The following is a 23,115-nucleotide window of genomic DNA, read 5'->3' on the forward strand; positions in this document are numbered from 1 at the left end:
CAGGGTTGCCTACCTCTCCTCTAGGAGCTCAAACGCTTGCTACTCTTGCAGGGACAGACTGCTGCATATCACCACATTATTATGCAGAAATTTAAGCATTGGTGGTTCAGTGGTAGAATTCTCGCCTGCCACGCGGGAGGCCCGGGTTCGATTCCCGGCCAATGCAACCAGACTTTTTGCTACATTTCAGGCTGCTGAAAGCCTCTTCATGTGTCTTTGTATTCCCTCATGCACCAGAAGGAAAGGACGTTCTGCATACAACCATGTAATCACGCATGCAAGCATTGGTGGTTCAGTGGTAGAATTCTCGCCTGCCACGCGGGAGGCCCGGGTTCGATTCCCGGCCAATGCAACCAGAGTTTTTGCTACATTTCAGGCTGCTGAAGGCCTCTTCATGTGTCTTTGTATTCCCTCATGCACCAGGAGTGGACGTTCTGCATAAAACCATGTAATCACGCATGTAAGCATTGGTGGTTCAGTGGTAGAATTCTCGCCTGCCACGCGGGAGGCCCGGGTTCGATTCCCGGCCAATGCAAACAGAGATTTTGCTTCATTTCAGGCTGCTGAAAGCCTCTTCATGTGTCTTTGTGTTCACTCATGCACCAGAAGGACCTCAATGTAAGGACGTCCTGCATACAACCGTGTAATCACGCGTGCAAGCATTGGTGGTTCAGTGGTAGAATTCTCGCCTGCCACGCGGGAGGCCCGGGTTCGATTCCCGGCCAATGCAATCACAACTTTTGCTTACGTCCTCTGCACCGGGAGGCGGACGTGCTAACCAGTCAGCCATCATGCCGCCCAGTTGTGTTTTTCTTAAAAAAAAAAAAAAAACAACGTTTTCGATTCGGTTGATCAGAGGGCTGCAGGCAATAATCACTAAAAGTGCAGCTGCCATCCACAAAAGTCCAACAACAGAGCATATCACCCCCTCCCACGCCCAATCCACCGCAACTTTGGCAAGAGGTCACAAAGAGGGGGAAGAGGAGGTAAAAGAGTGCTCCAAAATATGCCAGAAAAAATGACATTGCAATGGTGAGGTGACGCTATGAATTCTGGGAAGATGGCACGTTTCCGGTCCAAATTAGAGGGCAGGTTTGCATGAGTGTGTTTGTGGAGATATGACTGATATCAAAGGATGGCTTGGATGCAGAGGCAGTCAGATTCCTGGTAAAAATTGCAGGGTTTTTTCCAGCCAAAAATGTCAGGTTAATTTAGTATTCTTGTACTTTTCTGATATGCTGAGTTACCTACTGTTTTTCGTAGTAACTAGAATTGCTAGATTTGTTAATGAATTGGAAATATTTACCGTCATTGCAATAATTATGATATGAACAGCTAAAATTTCGACCAGCACTGACTTTGTTATAAGACATTGGCCATAAATTTAAATCACTGGCTTGAAATGGTCTTAACTTTTCTAATATTTGTACCCGGCACGTGTGTCACTGGAATCGTTTTTAAATTAACTATTAAAGCGGGTTTCTTGTACACGAGTTAACCTTTGAAATTTCGCGCACATACGTACAATAATGCAAACGTGCAAGAATAATGTGTACGAATCTCCAGCATCAGCTCACATATATATATTGCATGTTATGTTACTAACTTGCCGCCATTGTACAAGTCGTCCCGAAATGACGCAGTAAAAATTACCACCTCTCGTAAGACAAATTGACAATATTACACAAAACTCACTATATTCAAAAATCACAACATCTATGTCCATTCGTGGCTTATTACGATTGGTTTTAAATGGTACAGCAAAACATTTAAATATTTCGTTATCATAGCTGTACAGGGGGGGAACTTCCTCTATATGGCTAGCAAGTAGCATGCTAAAAGTACACTTACCGGAGTCGACAGTCAGTCAGAGCGGTCTCGAACATTTTACCAACAGATTCACGCATGTATGGACTCATTTAAATAAAAAAAATTTTTTTAAATCACCCAAAACTATCATTAGCCATCATTTTCTATTTTGACAATAAATTGTGGTCTGATTAGCGTAGCGGTTTTGTTCCGGTGTAATAAATAATCCCAGCATGCAGCACTCAAATTGCCGTGTTTACTGAGATGTATAATACATACACTGCCACCTAGTGGCTATCTTAAACCATAACTGTCATCTAAACACGGTTCAACAATAAGGGTGTCTGTTAATTCATCATTTTAAAATGACATGTTTCTTTTAACTCCTAAAAACAAAACCACTTGGTATGTAGTATTGGAGTATTTGTAGAAGTCTGAGTACAAATACACAAATGTACAGTATCGGTACTATTGTTGTCTTTTGTTTTTGCTGTTTGTTGTCGCTTTTGTCTCTCCTTGTCTCCTCATACTGTGTTGTTGCTGTTGTTGCGCTTTGCCATTGCTGTTTTCCCAATCAAGTTCTTATGCCAGAGTATAAGTATGTCAGACTGGAGTGTCATAAAGCAATTACGCCAATCTGTTGGCATAACAAGATGTGCGGATCACCCGTACTGCCTCACTAAAGCTGATGAAGAGGACAATGTGAAAAGAAAAATATGAAGCCTAACATAATGATAGATTAGAACAGCTTTTAACAATGAGTGTTTTGTTGTTGTTGTCAGGACCTCTATTAGAGTCTGATGAGATGAAAATGATGATAGTTGAGGACCATTCAGCTCTTTTCATTTCAGTGAAACACTGTGTTTATAAATGTTTACAAATTGTGTTAATAAATACAGTCATTCAGCAAGCAGATAAATAAATGTCAACGGTGTCCTTGAGGCCATTTGTCTTAACTTCAGAATCTTTTAATACAAATAAATGCATTTTACAAATGACATCACTTTTATTTAAAAACATTTTTTTTTTTAAATGAAATAGACGGCTCTTCCATTCCTTCCACCATTCCAGTTTAAGAGCAATGCTTAACAGCCTCACTTCCAGCCAACAAGCTTGTAAAAAAAGAGCGTATAAAATAAAAAGGTAAACAGCCTTTTTCCCTTGCCTTAATAAGTGAGACCTCGACCTTAATCAGCAATTTCACGGCTATGGCTCCTGGTGGCTTTAGCCAGCACTTTCACGGTCCAGGTACAAGCGCAGTAAACGTTCAAGACAATCAATCGATGCTTCGGCCGAGTACTGCTGTGCATCACGGTACTTTATTTGGCAGTAATAGTTTTTTTTTTTGTTTTTTCAAATACAAACTTTATATGAATACGAAAAAACAAACATTTCTAGAAAGGGGTGGCTGTTGAACATATGTCCTATTCTTTTGCTATAAATATTCACCCTAACAAAATGTAATTTTTGGTCTGGTTTGACACGAAAATGGCTGCAATTTCCACAGTGTGAGTCATAAGAGGTTCATTCCTAAGTGATGTTTGTGCCTTTTTTAAACATCAAAACATGGTATGGAACATCAAACCTGTAGCCATTTGCCTGACAAAGACAAAAGCAAAGACACTTTGGCTCCCGTTTCATAATTTCGTGATTACACGTTATTCGACATGGGACATTAGCAACATTAGCCTCTGTCTGTCCCTCTCCTTTAAAACGCTTTAATGGAGTGCCTAATGAAAACCTGTTATATCACACCGCAGTCATTACTACATTTGTAATTTTAATTGCAAAATGAGTCTCTGGAGTGCCTGCCCACGCATGGTGAAATTAAACAACCAAGTAAAACTTTTATGTCTGAAAATGTGTCTGTAAGCTAGACAGCTATATATATAGTAGTTAGCCAGCTACCTAGCTAGAGATCTAGCTAGCTAGCTAGCTAGTGAGAGAGAGAGAGAGAGAGAGGGAGAGAGAGAGAGAGAGGGAGAGAGACAGTGAGAGAGAGAGAGAGAGAGAGAGAGAGAGAGAGAGAGTGAGAGAGAGTGAGAGTGAGAGTGAGAGAGCTAGCTAGCTAGCTAGCTTACTAGTTATGTCTTCTTAGCTAACTTCTTTCCACCACCAAGTCATGGGCTAAATTTTCCATTTCAAATGAGGAGGATGTTGACGTCTTCAAAGGTCCAATCAAAGGGGAGGGGGTGATTGTGGACATTTGAGTGGACGGGCGTGGAAGACGGGCGGCAAATCACCAGCATTGAGGTGACAGCTAATTGACAGCACTTAACGTTTGACAGCTCACCAGCGATTTTATAAAAGCGAAAGTGCCAACTTGACATCCCATTGGACCCCGAACCCTCCCCCAACCATTTAAATGTGAAATCGGATATTCTGAATGCCTGGTAAAAGAAAAGGAGCACTTCAAAGAAACTTCTGACTAGCGTCTTTTGAGTTTTTGAAGGAGACTTCTAAAGGAAGTCTATTTCTGTCCCAAGTGTAAGTGCTTCGGCAAATAGTGAATAGCCGTCACAAAGAAGTACAACCAAAAAAAAAAAGCACTTCATTAGGATGAGGAGCATTAAAGGAGCGAGTGGAAAAGGAGATAAAGACGGACATTAATGAGGAAAATGCAGACGTTTAGGGAGGGCACACATTTGCTGACAAGGACAAAGGGATATATGTTAATACCAGCTCATTATGGTCTCTTTCTGTGTCATGGCGCATAATTGTGTTGATTAAGTAGTCAGTGTAGTTTGTTAATGTCATATTCAGCTCGTGTTTAAAAAGTTCGGCCTGCAAAAATGTACTTGCATACTAGACCTTTGTTTCTGTTTTAAAGGGGACACATGATTGAAAAAGGACTTTTTAACATCTTGTATACAAGTATTTGGGTCTGTGGAGTCCCTTTCCTATCAAGGCCAGTCTTTAAATTCAGGACCCCTGCTATGTTGTTGTAAAGAGAAAATAGTGCATCAATTGACTAAAATGACAAATATCTTAACAGTAAATAACTTTGGTACAAGAAAAAGTCACCTTAAATAATATTATTTGAGTAAAAATCTCAAAGTACCTGACATTTGCTGTAACTCATTCACTGCTATAAATTCATAAAAATTAAAAAAAAAAAAAGATTATTAAAAATTAGGGGCAAGAGGCGATTACATTTTTTTTAATTGTAATTAATCGCATGACTTCACTAGTTAACTCACGATTAATCACACATTTTATATTGGTTCTTAATGTACAATAAAAAAATATAGGTTTTCATACTCTTGTTAACAAAAGTGGGAACAAAATGTTAAATTAATAGAAATAGTTAAAATGAATTTTTGACGTTTATAGCCGTCAATGGCAGTGAATGAGTTTAAAAAAAAAAAGAAGAAAAAAAGATAAAAAAATCGAGGCGTCAGGCGATTAAAGTTTTTAATTGTAATTAATCGCATGACTTCACTAGTTAATTCGAGATTAATTACAAATTTCATATCTGTTCTAAATGTACAATAAAAAAAATCTAGATTTTCAGACTCTTGTTAGCAAAAGTGGAAAAAATGTTAAACTAATAGAAATAGTTCAAATTAATTTTTGCCGTTTATAGCCGTCAATGGCAGTGAATGAGTTAATTTACATTTTCTGATAAGTATTGGAAGTAACAGTATTTTTTAAAATGGTGGTTAGAAAGAGAATTTTGATTGTTTTATGTAGTTGAATTTTATTTCTATTCGCAATTCTAAATGCATGAAACCAAGTAGCACATGATGAAATTAAATTAACGATGTTTGCCGACATGCCTTTGTTATGGTGACATAAAAGCTCAACAGAATGCTGCAAATCTAAATTTGGCCAGTAGATGGCAGTATTACACCCGTTACATGCCTCTCAAGATTAATTAAAAACTATAGCAGATCGTAATTTTCAAATGTTTGATATCTGTGACTGAATTTACAAATACGTGAAAACTCTACTCAAGTACAGCAACAAAGTAGTTGCACTCTGTTACCTTACAAGCTGCTTTTGAATTAGGCGGTGTGTGCGTGTCTTTGTGTGCACTGTAGTTCCCCGTGCCTCCAGCTGTGTCACGATGCAGGTGAATTACAAAAGAATGAGGATGGACCAGGAAGAAGAAGACAAAAAGAAGCAGCCACGGGCTTTAAGATACTCTCGTGAGAGCTCAGTGCAATGTCGATCCATCAACGTGAAAAAAATAATAAAATCTTTGATGCATTGGTGTGTCTGGTGAAAATAGAAGCAAATGTCTCGAGCCTTGAAAGATGAACTCGGACGAACAAGATGTTTCCTCACTGATATTCCCAATCCACAAATCCGAATGAGATGCTTGAGGGCCAGGCCAGATGATGCTCTGAGAACAAATGCGCCATTAACAACTATGAAAGGACTATTTATCTACCCATCTCCGTCCACCTTCTTTTTAAAAAGTTTTTCTGAAGTATCTTATGCAGTAGAAAATGCTGGTTGTCAACTTTACCTTCCATTTTTTTTCCTCTCGCCATTTCCCCCCCACATGGCTTTTCGGGGCATCATCCCCTCTCTTTTTGCACTTTCCTCTCTGAATAGCATCCTTATCTGCCAACATCCAGCCAGCCCGTACTCACCTTTGAGGGCCCCTGGGCGTCTTTGAGCCACCCACCCCCCCACCCCGCCCCCCATCCTCACACAACGACCATACCCAACTCTTTGAAAAGTTTATCACATTGATGCACGGCGGCCGACGTGTGATCATCCACAGCTTTCAGGGATGCTTTTCATCTCTATTTTTATCCCTTCGCTCTCCATTACATTTTTTTTTTTTTTTTTTTGCTGTTTATTGCCTTTTTTTTCCTCTATCTTCTTCTGCGAAGACAGTTGTACACTTAAAAGTACAACGGCTCCTTACGATGGTTTGAAGTGGAACGCTTCCCCGGAGGGTTGAGCGACAGGCCACCTGTCACTATTGTCGACGTACTTTAAGAGCTAACAGCTTCGCCCGCCTTCGCCGCGCCACAATCAATTAATGGCAACGTAGACCCACCATGATGTTGTATTCTCGCATCTATTTTTGGAGACAAACGAATCTTCAGAAATACAAATTATTAGTCTCCTCTCCTTCCATCTGCATGTTTTCCCTCAATTTCTGCCTAATTGTTTTGTCTAAGTCAACTACGGCTGCAGCTAACAATTATTATTATTTTTTTTAAATAATCAATTCATCTGATGATTATTTTATCAATGAATCAGACAAAACGTTTTTTTTCCCTAATTTCCATTTTCTCGAGGATTTGGCCAATTTCCAATTAAATAAGGTCTCAAAACTATTAATTTATTATTATTGGTGGGGGAGGGGCTAACTATCTTGTCGCTATCGCTAGCAGCTAACATGCACAACACCTCTGACAGAGGCTGCTTTTGGAGGTGTTTGGAGTAAGCGCTACCCTGAATAAATAAATAAATAAATACATAAATAAATAGAAACTGTGAGCTAAGCTCTAGTCTTGGTCTCAGCATTTGGGCAACCTTAGAGCCATAGCTTTGGCTCGTTTTCTTCGAAGGTTCCGCTGTACATCATATGCTATACATATATATATTTTTTCATTTCCATTTTTGAGGATTTGGCCAATTTCCAATTAAATAAGGTCTCAAAACTATTAATTGATTATTATTGGCGGGGGAACTAGCTAGCTTGGCGGTATCGCTAGCAGCTAACTTGCTCAACACCTCTGACAGAGGCTGCTTTTGGAGGTGTTTGGAGTAAGCGCTACCCTGAATAAATAAATAAATAAATACATAAATAAATAGAAACTGTGAGCTAAGCTCTAGTCTTGGTCTCAGCATTTGGGCAACCTTAGAGCCTTAGCTTTGGCTCGTTTTCTTCGAAGGTTCCGTTGTACATCATATGCTATACATCTATATATTTTTTTCATTTCCATTTTCGAGGATTTGGCCAATTTCCAATTAAATAAGGTCTCAAAACTATTAATTGATTATTATTGGCGGGGGAACTAGCTAGCTTGGCGGTATCGCTAGCAGCTAACATGCTCAACACCTCTGACAGAGGCTGCTTTTGGAGGTGTTTGGAGTAAGCGCTACCCTGAATAAATAAATAAATAAATACATAAATAAATAGAAACTGTGAGCTAAGCTCTAGTCTTGGTCTCAGCATTTGGGCAACCTTAGAGCCTTAGCTTTGGCTCGTTTTCTTCGAAGGTTCCGCTGTACATCATATGCTATACATATACTGTATATATTTTTTTCATTTCCATTTTCGAGGATTTGGCCAATTTCCAATTAAACAAGGTCTCCAAACTATGAATTGATTATTATTGGTGGGGGAGGGGCTAACTATCTTGTCGCTATCGCTAGCAGCTAACATGCTCAACACCTCTGGTAGAGGCTGCTTTTGAAGGTGTTTGGAGTAAGTGCCACCATAAAAAAAAGCCACACACGAAAAAAAAATAAAAAAATAAAAAATACAACTCTAAGCTAAGCTTTAGTCTTAGTCAGCATTTGTACAACTTTAGAGGCATAGCTTTAGCAAGTTTTCTTCGAAGGTTCCACTGCACGTCATATGCTAACCATATTCATACTTGATGTGTGTGCGCGTGTGTGTGAGACCCCTTGTGGACAGCTGATAAGACCCCCACCCCCCCACCCCCACCCCCATCCATTTCTGAGTTTCCACCGGAGAATCAATTGAAGTCACTTTCTACGTGCTCAGCTTTTAGAAGCTTCATTTTGAGCTTTGCCCATCAACCTAGATAAGAGTGTACACGGCACGCACACACTTGAAAATATCTTGGACTGGTCGCCAGCCAACCGCCGGACACATTTTGTATAAGACTAACAACAATTCACACTCATATTCTCATCCATGGACAATTTAGAGACTTCTGTCAACTTAATTAACATGCATATTTTTGGAACATTGTCAAAAGGCAAAGAATCTGGTTTAAGATTTGAACTATGAACTTCACTGCTTTCTGTGGCTTTTGCCTTAAAAGGGCGACAAAGAAAGGTGAGCTCAATCTGCAAGCTGGCTTTTTGCAAAGAGATAATGACACCCACACAAACGCAGAGGCATGTTTTTGTGCATGTGTAGCGATAGTGAAGGGCTCAGGTGGTCCCGGCGGAGTTGATTTTTGGCGAGGGTCTGGCTGCTGGTGCACTCAATCATATGCTGATTGAGGAGCGCAGCAGCCAGGATGAATTAATGAGGCATGGGGAGGAAGGAGGCGGAGGTGGCACGGGGCGGCCAATCAGAAGGGCTTCTTAAGGGCCTCCTCAGCTGGCGACAAACTGTGACAAAGCGCCGCTCATCAATCACGCCAAAGATGCTCTCTGCCACGCGCGCGCATCCCCCTTACGTCTCAGCCTCATCCGCACTGGGTTCACGCGAGGTGGCGAGCTGACTTGTTTGTCGACGCTATATCCGCGTTGTTGTTTTTCTCCGAGTAGAACGCTGACAACTCTGCATACGGAGGAAGTTTAAATTAAAATTTGAATTAAAAAAAAAAAATCATAATTAATCGCATGACTTCAATAATTAACTCACGATTAATCGCAAATTAATTAATTAATTTATTTATTTATAGTCCTTATTAAGACTGGACTTACAGTGTAGGAAAAAAAGTGACTTCTTCTTGTAATGATCTCGTATACATATTGGGTTCATATAAAACGTGAAAATGTCAAGGCAGAAATTCCATTTGGCGCGGAACAATTTTTGGGTCAAACGTGGCAACCTGAGCATGCAGTTAAGCGAGCATGTGAACTTCAATTGGATTCATTTTATGCATGAAGAGAGTCAGGCATTGGAGTGGGAATAATTGTATTGGCCTCTGACGGGGAAATACACAGCATGATGTGCATGTTTGTGTGTGTTTGTGTATGTGAATGTAGGTGTAGCGGGCTGTGTCAGGAAATGAGATGTGTCGGAGAGAAGCGCTGAAGGGTGTCGGTCGGCAGCAAGTAAAGAGCAACACGCAGGACGCCAGCCGATAAGAGAAGAGCCCGAATGACTGATGCGGGACAATTAGAGTGAAAGGACAAATGGGAGAATCATGAAAGAAGCTAGGAAAAAAAAAAAAAGGGGGGGGGGGCGAGAGGTGGTGAAATGATAGAGCAGCAGCAGGGTGGGTAGAAACTCAGATCTTAATCGTCATGATTGAAAAAGTAGCCAGAGTGAGCGGAGAGGGGATGGAATCAAATCAGTTTGCTTCCTGTCGAGCAATGGAGGACATGTGCAGGACGCTAGATAGGACGGCAAGTCGGATACCTGCACCCAGGAGGCCATAATATATGTCGGTTGGTTGCCAGAGGGCAGCCATCTTACCACTTTTACTGACAACTTCTATTATTTTTTTTCCCCGCTGACAAACACTGTTATCACACTGCAAAAACTGAAGATGTAATTTCTTAAATTTAACCTAAATTAGCTTATTTCGCTTTGACAATTTATACTTAAAATTGTCAGACAAGATCATGTTGCTTTTTTTTTAAAGATACTTATTACTTAATTATCTTATTTGATCAAGCAATCTTGAGTATTGAGTTTTATTCACTCCCAGCCATTTTCACTGAAGCAACCCCCTTCGCTCCCGGATGTTTTACTGGATTTTGACTGATTTTGCAAGGCCCGCAGAATATTGTGTTCTATTGCGATAAAAACATGGGAGTTTGTATTTCTATCGGTTTCCGTTTTGCAGGATTTAGCATTAGAATATAGCTGAGTTTCATAATTATACAGAAATATGTTTAAAATAGTGGGGAAAGAGCTTGTTTGCAACAGGCATGCAACGCTTCTCCCAGATTTATTTGTACAACTGCATGTCATACTTGGTGACATTTTCATCGAAGAGGCAGAAAATAATGTGCAAACCCTGCGGATAAATCAATGTATTCAACGGCAACGTAAGATGGCCGCCAGCGGCTTCACTTTGTTTGCCGCATGTGTATATTTTTGTTAGCTGAAAGGATATTAAAAAGCACAAGAAAACAAATGTTTTTTTTATAGCTTGAGAAAACTAGAGCAATTTTATTTTACCTTTTAAGAAAATCAAAGCATCTGTAAACAATTTATTTTGAAGGGCAATGTGGTAAGGTGATCATGAAATTATGATCCAGCGCTTTGGATCTTGTATTTATGATTTAACATATTAATTGTAAAAGGACAACATGATTATTTGCCATATTTTCCTGTTGGGCGGAACTTTTATTTTGAAGGGATACGGAAAAGAATAGCGGCGGATTAGACGGTGAATTGACATAAGACACAAATAGTGCATAACAAAGTAAAACAGATTCACAGGCGACAAAAGTGTTTAAAATGCTTATCCCATTTGAAAAGGATAAACAATTATGCTTATCTTTCTTATGCTTATCTTTATAGATTTATGTTTGTGATTAGAATGAATCGCACCTCAACTGCTTAACATGAAAATGTATGAATAATGGCGTCAGGTTTTGTTTTATTTTCTGTCTCTTTTACATGTTTGTGAAACTTCAACCCACCATTCAACCTTGAATCATTTCAACCGGCGCTTCATTAATATAGACGTTTATAAACAAGCATGTTAACGGGGCCCCGCCTTGTGGGTGACATTCACGCATACAATAGCCAAGGCGGTATGTTTAACGCTCAAACGTGAACAGTCTCGGGTCCCATCATCAATAAGCTTTAATGCATGTACAGACACAAGGAGCGAATTATGCGGACGTGTGGGTGTGCTTGCGCATTAACGGCGAGGGAGATCAATCAACACTGGTGCGGTGCATCAATAACCCGTGACAAATGTGCATTAACTACATGAAGTACACACACACACACACACACACACACACGCAGTGCCAGTGATGATTTGCTGCGTCGTGGTTAATGTGAGCGTGTGTGTGTGTGTGTGTGGGTCGCAGCATTCATTGTAAAGCTTGGAGAAGCCTTATAGCAGAGTGATGGCATATATGAGAAGAAATTAGACATGAAGTAGTATGGTTTGTCACAGCCAATCAGTGAAGACAATGACCAAATCCCATCAATCAAGTTGTCCATGATTACCACTGCGCTTAAATGTGGGAAAGTCTAAAAATGCATGAGAATGGTAACATAATAATACTTAATAGTGTTCTGGAGGGAGCTGTACCGATTAATGAAATAACTCCAATAATTCCTTCTTTTTTTTTTTTAAAGGTCACCACAAAATCTCTTCCTCGAAGCACACATGTAACATGTTAACTTGGACTCATACACTGACACCCATGTCACTCACCAGACCAGGCCCCGCCTTCAAAAGCCATATACACTCAATCACTGATATTACAGTGTGTGTAACCAAATTTTCTATAGTGTTCGTCCTCATTGAATTCATGGATTCATGCCAGGTTTCATGTTTTGTTTGATTGAACTGTTTATATGAATTTATCTTCGCTGCTATGTGTATGTCCATTTTTGTCATTTTTTAAAAAACGTTTTAAAATGTTTTTTGGGATGTCTGCATTCAGTTTCATGCCCAAAGCATAAAAATGTAAAAGAAAAAAGACAAAAATGGACATACGTGTTTTTCACATCCTATGCTATGTGAAAAACACGTATGTCCATTTTTGTCTTTTTTTTTAACCTTTTTTTTTTTTTTAACTTTTTGACATTTTTGGGATGTCTGCATTCAGTTTCATCCCCAAACCATAACAATGTAAAAAAAAAAAGACAAAAATGGACATACGTGTTTTTCACATGCTATGCTATGTGAAAAACACGTATGTCCATTTTTGTCTTTTTTTTTTAAACTTTTTTTTTTTTTTTACTTTTTGACATTTTTGGGATGTCTGCATTCAGTTTCATCCCCAAACCATAACAATGTAAAAAAAATGACAAAAATGGACATACGTGTTTTTCACATGCTATGCTATGTGAAAAACACGTATGTTCATTTTTGTCTTTTTTTTTTTAAACTTTTTTTTTTAAACTTTTTGACATTTTTGGGATGTCTGCATTCAGTTTCATCCCCAAACCATAACAATGTAAAAAAAAAAAAAGACAAAAATGGACATACGTGTTTTTCACACGCTATGCTTTATGAAAAACACGTATGTCCATTTTTGTCTTTTTTTACAATTTTTTTTAAACTTTTTGACATTTTTCAGTTTCATCCCCAAAACATAACAATGTAAGAAAAAATGACAAAAATGGACATACGTGTTTTTCACATGCTATGCTATGTGAAAAACACGTATGTTCATTTTTGTCTTTTTTTTTTTTAACTTTTTTTTTTAACTTTTTGACATTTTTGGGATGTCTGCATTCAGTTTCATCCCCAAACCATAACAATGTAAAAAAAAATGACAAAAATGGACATACGTGTTTTTCACATGCTATGCTATGTGAAAAACACGTATGTCCATTTTTGTCTTTTTTTTTAAACTTTTTGACATTTTTGGGATGTCTGCATTCAGTTTCATCCCCAAACCATAACAATGTAAAAAAAAAAAAAAGACAAAAATGGACATACGTGTTTTTCACACGCTATGCTTTATGAAAAACACGTATGTCCATTTTTGTCTTTTTTTTAAAACATTTTTTTAAACTTTTTGACATTTTTCAGTTTCATCCCCAAAACATAACAATGTAAGAAAAAATGACAAAAATGGATATACGTGTTTTTCACATAGCAGTGATGTTATGCTAAAATGGACATGGAATGACATTTTATTCCAGTTCATTCATATCTTTGTTGTCTGAAATGAAAATGACATTTTTATTTGTTTTGAATATTACAAAATTATTGTGTGTGTGTGTGTGTGTGTGTGTGTGTGCATGAATCGATGAATAGCCCTTTTATTTATTGAAAAACTTATTTATGACCCTTTAGGATTTGTATTTGCTTCCTAATTTCCAGTTTAAAATTCAGATCGAGCCTTCCTGTTACATGTTAAGATTTATCGAAAACTCTAAATTGACTGTGGGTGTCATGTGACCAATCCAGGGTGTGCCAGCTCCTGTGCGAGAAATGTGACGGACGGAGCGACTATGCTCATATAAGCCGGCGTGACGAGGCGACGGCCTGTTTCCGTTGTTCTTCTTTCACAGCGGGAGCTGGATGAGTCCCCTTTTGATATTTGCGCAGGCAGCGCCCACACAGCCTGCCTCCTCTCATGATTCACTCGCAGCCCCTCATCCACAACAGCCAGCGTGTGCTGCTGCTGCTGCTCCAGTGCTTTCATCAGCATCTCCACCCCTCACTGAGCTCCAAGCTCCCCTGTGATCGCTGTGTCCTTGCAAGTCTCCGCCGCGCACACGCGCGCGCGCGGAACGCACTCGTACGCCAAGAAGAGGGCACAATGACGGACATATTCTCCTATCACACAGCTGAGAGGAGAGATGAAGTCGCTCCCCTGGGGTTGAGTGAGGTGAGAATATTTGATCATAAGCATGGACACATATGGTGGGAGTACATGGTGATCACAGGGGTTCGACTGCTGGCATGTGGATAACCCCCATTGGTCCTTGGAGATGATCACTTATTGATTTTTGTTCATTAAAAAAAAAATTGATTTGATGAAGCAAATGATGGTAGTGAGACGCTGGTGGAATTTCAAGGGGTTCGCCAAGTCATTTGCTCCAATGTAAAACCTTTATTAACTGTACAGGCCAATTTTTGAGTAAAAAAAAATTCTAAGGATTTTTTTTTTTAGGCTGATGCTGATTTCGATATTTGGCAGAATAAAATAAAGAATCTGATTATTTAGAAAAATATTTAATGAATTAAATGACTTCTTTTTAGTCACTGTTTTACAATACGTTGTTCCTTAGTATTTGTTTAACTTTACAACAGATAAATAAATAAATAAATAAAACTCACTTGATTTTTAAACATTTTATTATAATTTTAAAATAGCTAATATTGTCCGAGAGCCTCAGTACTAGTTCCCATGGTGCTTGTTTACCAGCTAGGGAGCTAGCTAGCTAGCACCTGGGGCTAGAACTCAACTGTGGCAGTGTTTTTACTTTCTGGACTTGTTTTTGCCACCGAGCTAGCTAGCAGCTAGCTCCCATGGTGCTCGTTTACCTACTAGGGAGCTAGTTACCTAGCTAGCTAGCATCAGGGGTTTAACTGGCAGGGTTTTTACTTTCAGGTGCTAGCTAGCTAGCTCTGTACCTAGCTTCCATGGTGCTCGTTTACCTTCTAGGCAGCTAGCTAACATCAGGGGCTAAAGCCAAACTGTGGCAGGGTTTTTTACTTTCTGGACCCGGATTTGCCACCTCTGCTTTTGCAACTAGTCCTGTGTGTACCCTGCCTCTCGCCCAAAATCAGCTGGGATAGTCTCCAGCTCATTAATGACAGGAAATAGATGGATGGTTTTGGATAAGGACAAGGCAAATTTTGAAGGCATGGGCATTACAGCATTCTCAGTTATTTACTGACGGTTAGTCAGCATTCAGGTGTGAATTGTTACATGTATTATTTTTTTATTACTGTGTCATGATGATGATGACCCAAAATGTATGCATAGCGTATGACCCTAACTCTTCATAACATTTTGATATGGGTCATGTTTAATTTTATTTTTAGAATATGCTGCTGGCCCAAAAAAAAAAAAAAACCCTGGGGCCACTCTGTGCAATGAAGCGTACAGTGGCTTACAGCTGCTAAATGTTCGGCCAACATATGCCCGCCTATGCCTCCATCTGTTGACCCAGAACGTCGACTCACCGATTTCGCAGCTCTCCCCGGAGAATCCCTGCGGGCAGTAGCAACTATAGCCGTCACCCTCCTGCAGGCAGCTCCCTCCGTGAAGGCACGGGCTGGTCTGGCACGGGTTGCTCTCCACTGTCAACGAAGAGAGTGCATAATTCATTCCTTGACAGAGAAAAAGCATTACGAGAGCGCCGGGGAATGTTGACAAACTACGACGGCAAATGAGGCGAAAGCGTGTCTCTTTTCTGACGCTCCGCCAGATGTTTGGCGCGTCACGCTACTTTTTTATGGCAGACGGATGCTCATCAACTTCCGAAGTGAGGTCACGTCTGACAAATGTGCCGAGGTCCTCGTAAAAGAGCTGATCATCACACGTTCGTATATATGGGATATTTATTTTTTATGACACATTACTGCCGTGCGGGCAAGGCAATAAACATCATTTATGGAGAGAAGTCCGGGCCTCCGTTTGGGGGAAAAAGCCTTTTAATGGAAGATGACATCGCAATTATTGCACTTCATTTTTTGTATACACTGATATTGATTATGCTGGAAACGCTAAAGCTGAATGTCTCTCAGGTTGTGCAATTGCAATGTTAACGCAAAAAAAAAAAAAAAATCCATCCATAATCAGTTTTATTAAACGTACCTCAAAGGGATACTTGAGTAAAAGCACCGTAGAAAATAATATTATAGAATGTAAAGTCACCTTGTTGAATATAATTTGACTAAAAGGTCTTAAAGTGTCTGACATTAAATGTAGTAGTGGAAGTAAAAGTATTTTAGAAAAGTGAATGAGAATCTTTAACAATAGTTTTATCCATTTTTATTTTATTTTGTTTACTTTATTTACATCAGTGATGTAGTTAAATACCTGTAAGCTGATGAGCGACGTTAGCTAGCACGTTAGCCTGGCCTTTTCATTAACCGTATGTCTCTAAAAAATAGCACCGGTCCAGTAGCAAGGAAAATACTGCATAAATGTGAACCTAAAGTGAGGCGGCAGAGGCGCTCGTGCTAAATATGTTTATTAACAGGCCTCTTGATTGATAGCAGTCAAACCCAAGAAGTTAGCGACCCATCCACACACACTAAATCCAGTTCCATTTTTTATTTATTTTTTTGTTACGTCAACTACAAAAAACGCTTCAGATTAAAATTTTTAGTAGCCAAAAGAGTAACAAAGACTGGTAAATAAGATTTTGATGGCATATTAGTGAGCCAAAATATGGCTTTATAATGGTATTAAAAATTAACGCTCTAAAATGAACTAAAAAAAAAATAATTGGATAAATAAAATCATGTTTAAATTTTTGTTTCTTTATAATATATATATATATATATATATATATATATATATATATATATATATATATATATATATATATATATATATATTAAAACATTTTTCTTTCTTTTTTAATTCTTCTTAGTAAGTCACAGTGTCCCATCACTGGTGAGCTAACTTTCGAATAGAGCCGTGCGCAACTCATGTTGACATTGGGGCGAACTAGTACTGGCTGGTATTTATTCATTTATTTATTTATTGGGTTTTAATGAAAATGCACATTAATCAGAGTAAAAGGGAATCTGTGTTTACAGTATTTCGTCCTGCCACTGCCAAGAAAGAGAAAACAAGAAAGTTACTTGTAGTTTTGGGATTTTGAATTGCTGTCAAATGTCAAAACGAGTTAAATTTGACCCAAACCGTATGGAAGAGTTAATAATAGGAGCACTTGCTGGAAACAACAAGGATTGCATTTTCCCTGAAAGCTTAGCTGCCATGAAAGTGAGTCGACTCACACACGAGTGCATGCGTGCACACACACACAGATATTACAGCAGATTATGTTCAATTTTCCTGCAAGACGACATGCGAGACTCCCATGACAGGCTGCCAGCATCCCATTCTAGCACATACTAGAGCGCAACGTCGCATGCTGAATGGCAGAGAGCATCATCCATCACTGGAAGGTTAATGACATATGTCGGGAGAAGACGGCGTGATCTTCCCGCCGAGGGGCGTAAATGTCAGGCCGTGGCGCTCGGGCCTCAAATGTTTCTGCGGCCAGGAACATCCGAGGGGCCCCTTCATCCCTCAAATTAGCGAACGGGAGCGAAAGGAGGCTTACAAATCACAGAATCGACTCACGCCCGCGAGCCTCGGGGAGGACATGCAGAAAATGTTTCATTGTCGGGGAAGGCTTAGTGACATCAAAATGCTTTTAATGCAGGTGCTCGCTTTCTCTCCAATTCCGGTGGAGCTGTGAGCTTTTGCAGAGGAGATTAAAATTGCATGTGTGCGAATAAGTAAAAAAAAAAAAAAAAGGGGGAAATGGGAGCCAGCTGAATTTAACCGTTTTTCCTCTTAAAGTACAACTAAACTGCACCCTGCCTCATTCAAAAAAAAAAAAAAAAAATCACATAAAAAACTTCATTTAAGTTGCGAGCATCTTTAAACCGACCTGCAAGTTTTCCAAGCACTTCCTGGCACAGTTATCTGCACTGCAGTGCTGTTAAAGATAAGTGGTCTATCTCGGCATGCTTGCGCGGGAAAAGCTCCACAAAACGTTTTAATCATCAAGTGGACATGGTATTTATCTGCATTCATCCTGCACATACTGTAGATCTGACTTAACCACATTTGAAGCCATTAAACTCATTCACTGCCATTGACGGTCATAAACGTCAAAAAATCATTTTAACTATTAAAAACTATTAACATTTTTTTTCTACTTTTGTCAACAAGAGTATGAAAAGCTAGATTTTTTTTATTGTACATTTAGAACAGGTATAAAATTTGTGATTATTCGTGAATTAACTATTGCAGTCATGCGATTAACTACGATTAAAAAATAAATAATCGCCTGACGTCCCTAATTTTTAATAATATAATATAATATAATATAATATAATATAATATAATATAATATAATACAATACAATATATAATATAATTTCCTTATAGCTTTTTATTTTTGAGTATTTTGACTTTTTCAAGACCCACAGGATATCGTTTTCAATAATCGTATACATTAGATGCTGAATCTACCAAATGACATAATAGACTCTCTCCTTTCACCAGTAGATTTTGATTCTGCCTGTTCCCATTGTTTTATAATATAATATAGAAAGTTAGATCAATTCAGCCATTTCTTACAAAGTGCACTTATCTCACCTAAAATGGGCCACCGTTGCCATCTACTGGTCGTTGTGCATCAGTAAAGTTGTTTCCAAGCTTGAAAATTTACTGTGGAGCAACATCAGACCCTCCCCCACCCATTCCCATTGAAAAAAAGTCAATACTCATCAATGGCAGTTAAATATTAAATCTGACTTTTTTTCTAGAAGAAACCGGCCTTTCTGTGTACCCGGAGAAGATACATGCAAGCAAATTTCACAAAGGAAGGCCTGCGCCGAGAAATCAAACCCAAAACCTCAAAACTGTGAGGCAGAGATTTTAACCACCATCTAACCACCGTGCTGCTGAGAACAATCGAACCAGAAATAGTACTAAATGAATTACAAAAGCATGTGGATGATCAGTACTATGTGAGCAAAACAATGAATTCAATATCAATTGTCCACACAATGTGAAACAAATGTGATCTGCAGGGAACCAGTCGCGCCTTATGCACCATTTGTCCACAGCCATGCGTACATTATCAAGGGCGGTGTTCTGTATTCTGCGGCAGACTTTGATGTTTGTGCACCGAATTAAGTGAGGAAATCGGAAGAGAGAGATGCCAGCCGAGCGAGGGACGGTGAAGTCGCCGAGGGAGCCGCGCCGTCGTGCATTTCTGCCTCTCTTAAAGCCTGTATCTTATGATTAATTACACACTGCTCTTAAAATAGGACGGCCAGTCCATTTCCACTTGGGCCCCTTCTTTTACTATTTCTCTATGCAGAGAGCAAAAATCGTGGGCTTTAAACGCCGGTAGCTGATATACAAAGTGTAAAGTCTGTCACCAAACTGAGATTCCCACAGACGAGCAAAGCAATGTGAGCTACGGCTCCAAAGGGGTCACCATCCCAAGTTTCTTCTAAGCCGTTCAGTAGGGAGATTAGCGATGAGTGCGTCTGGAAGCTAATGCACGCAATCAGGATTTAGAACCCACCGTGAAACTGGATTGCCGCAGAAGGAATGTCGAGCAACGGAAAAATCTTGCCGAAAAGCATGCAGATGTCACACAAGTGGAACAATCGAGAACTTGAACAATTTGGAATGAAGCAGCAAAATCCACCCGTTTTTATCCCTCTCAGGGGGCGGCCATTTTGCCCACTACTGAAAATGACATCACAGTTGATCAAGGGCTCACGTAATGACCAATCATGGCTCAGCTTGTCAACGTCACATAACCAAACTCAGAAAACAGGTGAGCCGGGATTGGTCGTTACCTGATCCCTGAGCAGCTGTGATGTCATTTTCAGTCGACAGTAAGTGCCAAGATGGCCGCCCCCTGAGATGGGGAAAAAAGGGTGGATTTTGCTGACGAATTCATGGATCAGACCATATTCATGACATCAACAAATCATCTTGAACAACTTTATCAGACTTCATAGGACATTCCCGTCACATTAATAACTCATTCACTGCCATTGACGCCTATAAACGTCACAAAAAAAAAATATCCCCCACTTTTCTTAACTAGAGTATGAAAACCTAGACATTCTTTTTTAATAATCTTTTTTTTGTTGAAAAAAAAAATATTAAAAATTAGGGGCGTTAGGCGATTACAATTTTTAATTGTAATTATTGCATGACTTTAATAGTTAATTCACAATTAATCAAAAATTGTATATATGTTCTAAATGTACAATACATTTTTTTCTAGGTTTTCATACTCTTGTTAACAAAAGTGGAAAAAAAATGTTCAACTAATAGAAATAGTTCAAATGATTTTTTGACGTCTATAGCCGTCAATGGCAGTGAATGAGTTAAAAAGTCAAAACGAGGTCATTAAGTGGCCATACCTAATTTTTTTTTGTCATTTCGCAGCAATATTTTTTCGCACTCGTGCTTATCAGTCGCCATTGTGGCTGTACTCGTACCCAGTGATCCTTGTAATAGCTTTGCAGAGACTGCGATCATGCCTCGGCCCATTCAAGAGCCCCCCTGACTCCTCTTGGAGGTCGTAGCCCGATAACCCGAGTCCGGCATTGAGAAGCTAATCCTGCAGCGCGATGCGGCGGAGCGCGCGGGAACACTGCCGAGCTGCCGCCGCTTTAATAGAGCCCTCATGGCCATCGTCATGGCGGCCAAGGCTCAGTGGGTGAAATATTGATGTTGTAACATGCATGGCCAACACGTGTTTGTGCAGTCATGATGACACAAAAAAAAGATAGAAGGGCGCGGCCAAGTAATAAATCAGTGACATGATGTGGGAAAATGACTATAGTGGTGCCTTGAGATTAGGATTGAGCAATTTTAGATTTTTTATTTTTTTTGCATACTATTATTTTTCAAAACAAAAAAACATACGTCCAGTCACTCATATTTTACAGCACCAGTGTATTATTATTATTATTATTAGGGGATAAATACCCCCCCCCAAAAAAAGCCTATTTTTTTCATCCAAAACTCTTTTTGGATTTCTGACTAAAATTGCGATGAGAACACAGTGTTCCAGCAGGCTCGGCCACACAGTATAGTCTACAAATATTGTTGTTGTCCGCGAAGAGATGTCTCTGACAGGCTGGGATTGATGAGCGCTGCAGGGGGAGACAGCTTCTATTTCTGTGTGGGTGTGTGTGTGACTGCAAATACACACACACCCGCGCGTGTTTGTTCAAGCATGAAACAGCAACACTGCATGCAACATCCACGATCTACTGGTCCACGTAGGAAAGCATTTCAAGGCAAACACTGGAAAAAGGGGAAAGGAATGCTGCAAATCGCTGTTGACGGCGCTCATCACAGTTTCACATTCACAGCTGAATGCTTGACTCATCTTGACAGACGGGAATAATAAACGTAAAACAAACATTACTTGCATGCTTGAATGTAAAACTGGAGTTATTTTTTCTTTGCGTGTATGAAAAAGTTTCATTGGACATAATTGTCACACTGACCTTAAATAAACGACTGAAAACACTGTAATGTGCATGCCAGACCAGTAGGTGGTGATACCTTAAAGAAAACATTACACTTGCACACTACCATCCACCCATTTTTTGATAGTGCTTGTCCTCATGACATTAATATTTGTGCCAACAGGAAAACGGCAAATAAGAGGACCTGAGCTGAGGTTCGAACCCGGATTGTCTCGCAGTGTCTAGTTTGGAATTTGACGTTCATATGAGATTACATATTTGGTATTAGCAGTAAAGGTGATATGCACATTGAAAGAGTGTTAAGAGATCCGGGTTCGAATCTCCATTGAAATATCTAGTTGGAGTTTTGTACTGTACACTGTAACTTTATCTTTGGCTTTACAAAGATTACAACTTTTTTTTTTATTCTTTAAAAAATAAAAAATAATATTGTTTAACCACAATTCAAAAGTCATGATTTTCATTAGTTAATTTGCATTTGCTATTATAATTATTCTTTCTTTTATTATATATATTTTTTCATTAACTGAGGGTAACAAATTTGTCCACGTGTGTATTACAGAGGGCCATTTCCTTATTGAAAACTAGGGATGTTTGACAAGCTTTCTTTCCAGACCAGTATCAGTTTAGTCACAGATACCGATATCAAGTACTGATACCACAAGTACTTTTGATACCTATATAAAAAAAAAGTAATTTTAAAGAAAGACCTATATATCCCAATAAAGAATTTTCCATAAAAAAAAAAAAAAAGTTCTTAATCAGAAAATGGCCACAAGAGGTGGTACAAGTATCAGCCGCCGTCAGGAGTACCAATACTTTGAAATAAGGCCAGGTATCGCCCATCCCTATTAAAAACATGTTTTCCTCTCAAAAGTCAAAATGAATAAACAATATTTATCACTGACTTTTTCCTCAAAACTTCTTAATTCCTTTATTATTTAAGCGTATGCATGGTAGTTAGTAGCATGGTAGCATTATTTGAGGGTCCTTAAAAAAGTGGCCTCTGGACCCAAAACGTTTGAGATCACTTGGTGTGAGGCAGACGCTCCCACCAAATTGGGACCCCCCCAGAAAATGGGCAGTGAAAATCGGTCATTAAAAAAAGTTGCGTTCTCCATCCAACCAGCAAGAGGTCCGTCCACGTCCTTAATGAGGACGCAGTGATGAAGATTCACGTATAGAAATTTTAGAGAGCAATTTCCTCGAAATACAAAGATAAGAACAACAAAATAACTTGCACTGAACTCATATAAAATCTGCATTTTGGTCATTTTTTTCCCGTAATCATTCAATTTTGTGATGGTTGTTAAGAACTTTAGAAGACATTTATTTGCATTTTACAGGGACTTTAAGCAAATCCCGCTCTCAGAATCCTCAGCCTTGAGGCACATTAAAGTACTGCCTGGTGATCCATTTAAGCAGCTGTGTGATGGAATAAAAAATGCATTTTCTTAGCTGTGATGAGTCCGATGAAAAATGCTCAGCTGGTGGTGTTATGATGATGAGTCAAAAAGGGAGTTTGTTGGGCACGTCAATGACAATTTTTTTTGTTATTGCTTTGAATGAAAGACAACGCCAAAAT

General features: G+C 39.2%; 1 protein-coding gene and 4 non-coding genes across 5 annotated transcripts in view; 4 read left to right on the plus strand and 1 right to left on the minus strand.

Annotated features, from left to right (window-relative positions):
- ncanb (neurocan b) overlaps positions 1-23,115 on the minus strand; it is a 115,963-nt gene that overhangs the window by 18,067 nt on the left and 74,781 nt on the right. Inside the window, exon 10 of the mRNA XM_077584278.1 lies at positions 15,492-15,608. Coding sequence (XP_077440404.1) covers positions 15,492-15,608 — 117 coding nt within the window. The remainder of the gene's footprint in view (positions 1-15,491; positions 15,609-23,115) is intronic.
- Positions 96-166, plus strand: trnag-gcc (transfer RNA glycine (anticodon GCC)). The gene has a single exon. It is a non-coding gene; the product is annotated as a tRNA-Gly (tRNA).
- trnag-gcc (transfer RNA glycine (anticodon GCC)) lies at positions 282-352 on the plus strand. The gene has a single exon. It is a non-coding gene; the product is annotated as a tRNA-Gly (tRNA).
- Positions 465-535, plus strand: trnag-gcc (transfer RNA glycine (anticodon GCC)). The gene has a single exon. It is a non-coding gene; the product is annotated as a tRNA-Gly (tRNA).
- Positions 660-730, plus strand: trnag-gcc (transfer RNA glycine (anticodon GCC)). The gene has a single exon. It is a non-coding gene; the product is annotated as a tRNA-Gly (tRNA).

This window comes from Vanacampus margaritifer, chromosome 13 (genome assembly GCF_051991255.1).
Source record: "Vanacampus margaritifer isolate UIUO_Vmar chromosome 13, RoL_Vmar_1.0, whole genome shotgun sequence".
NCBI classification, from domain to species: domain Eukaryota; kingdom Metazoa; phylum Chordata; class Actinopteri; order Syngnathiformes; family Syngnathidae; genus Vanacampus; species Vanacampus margaritifer.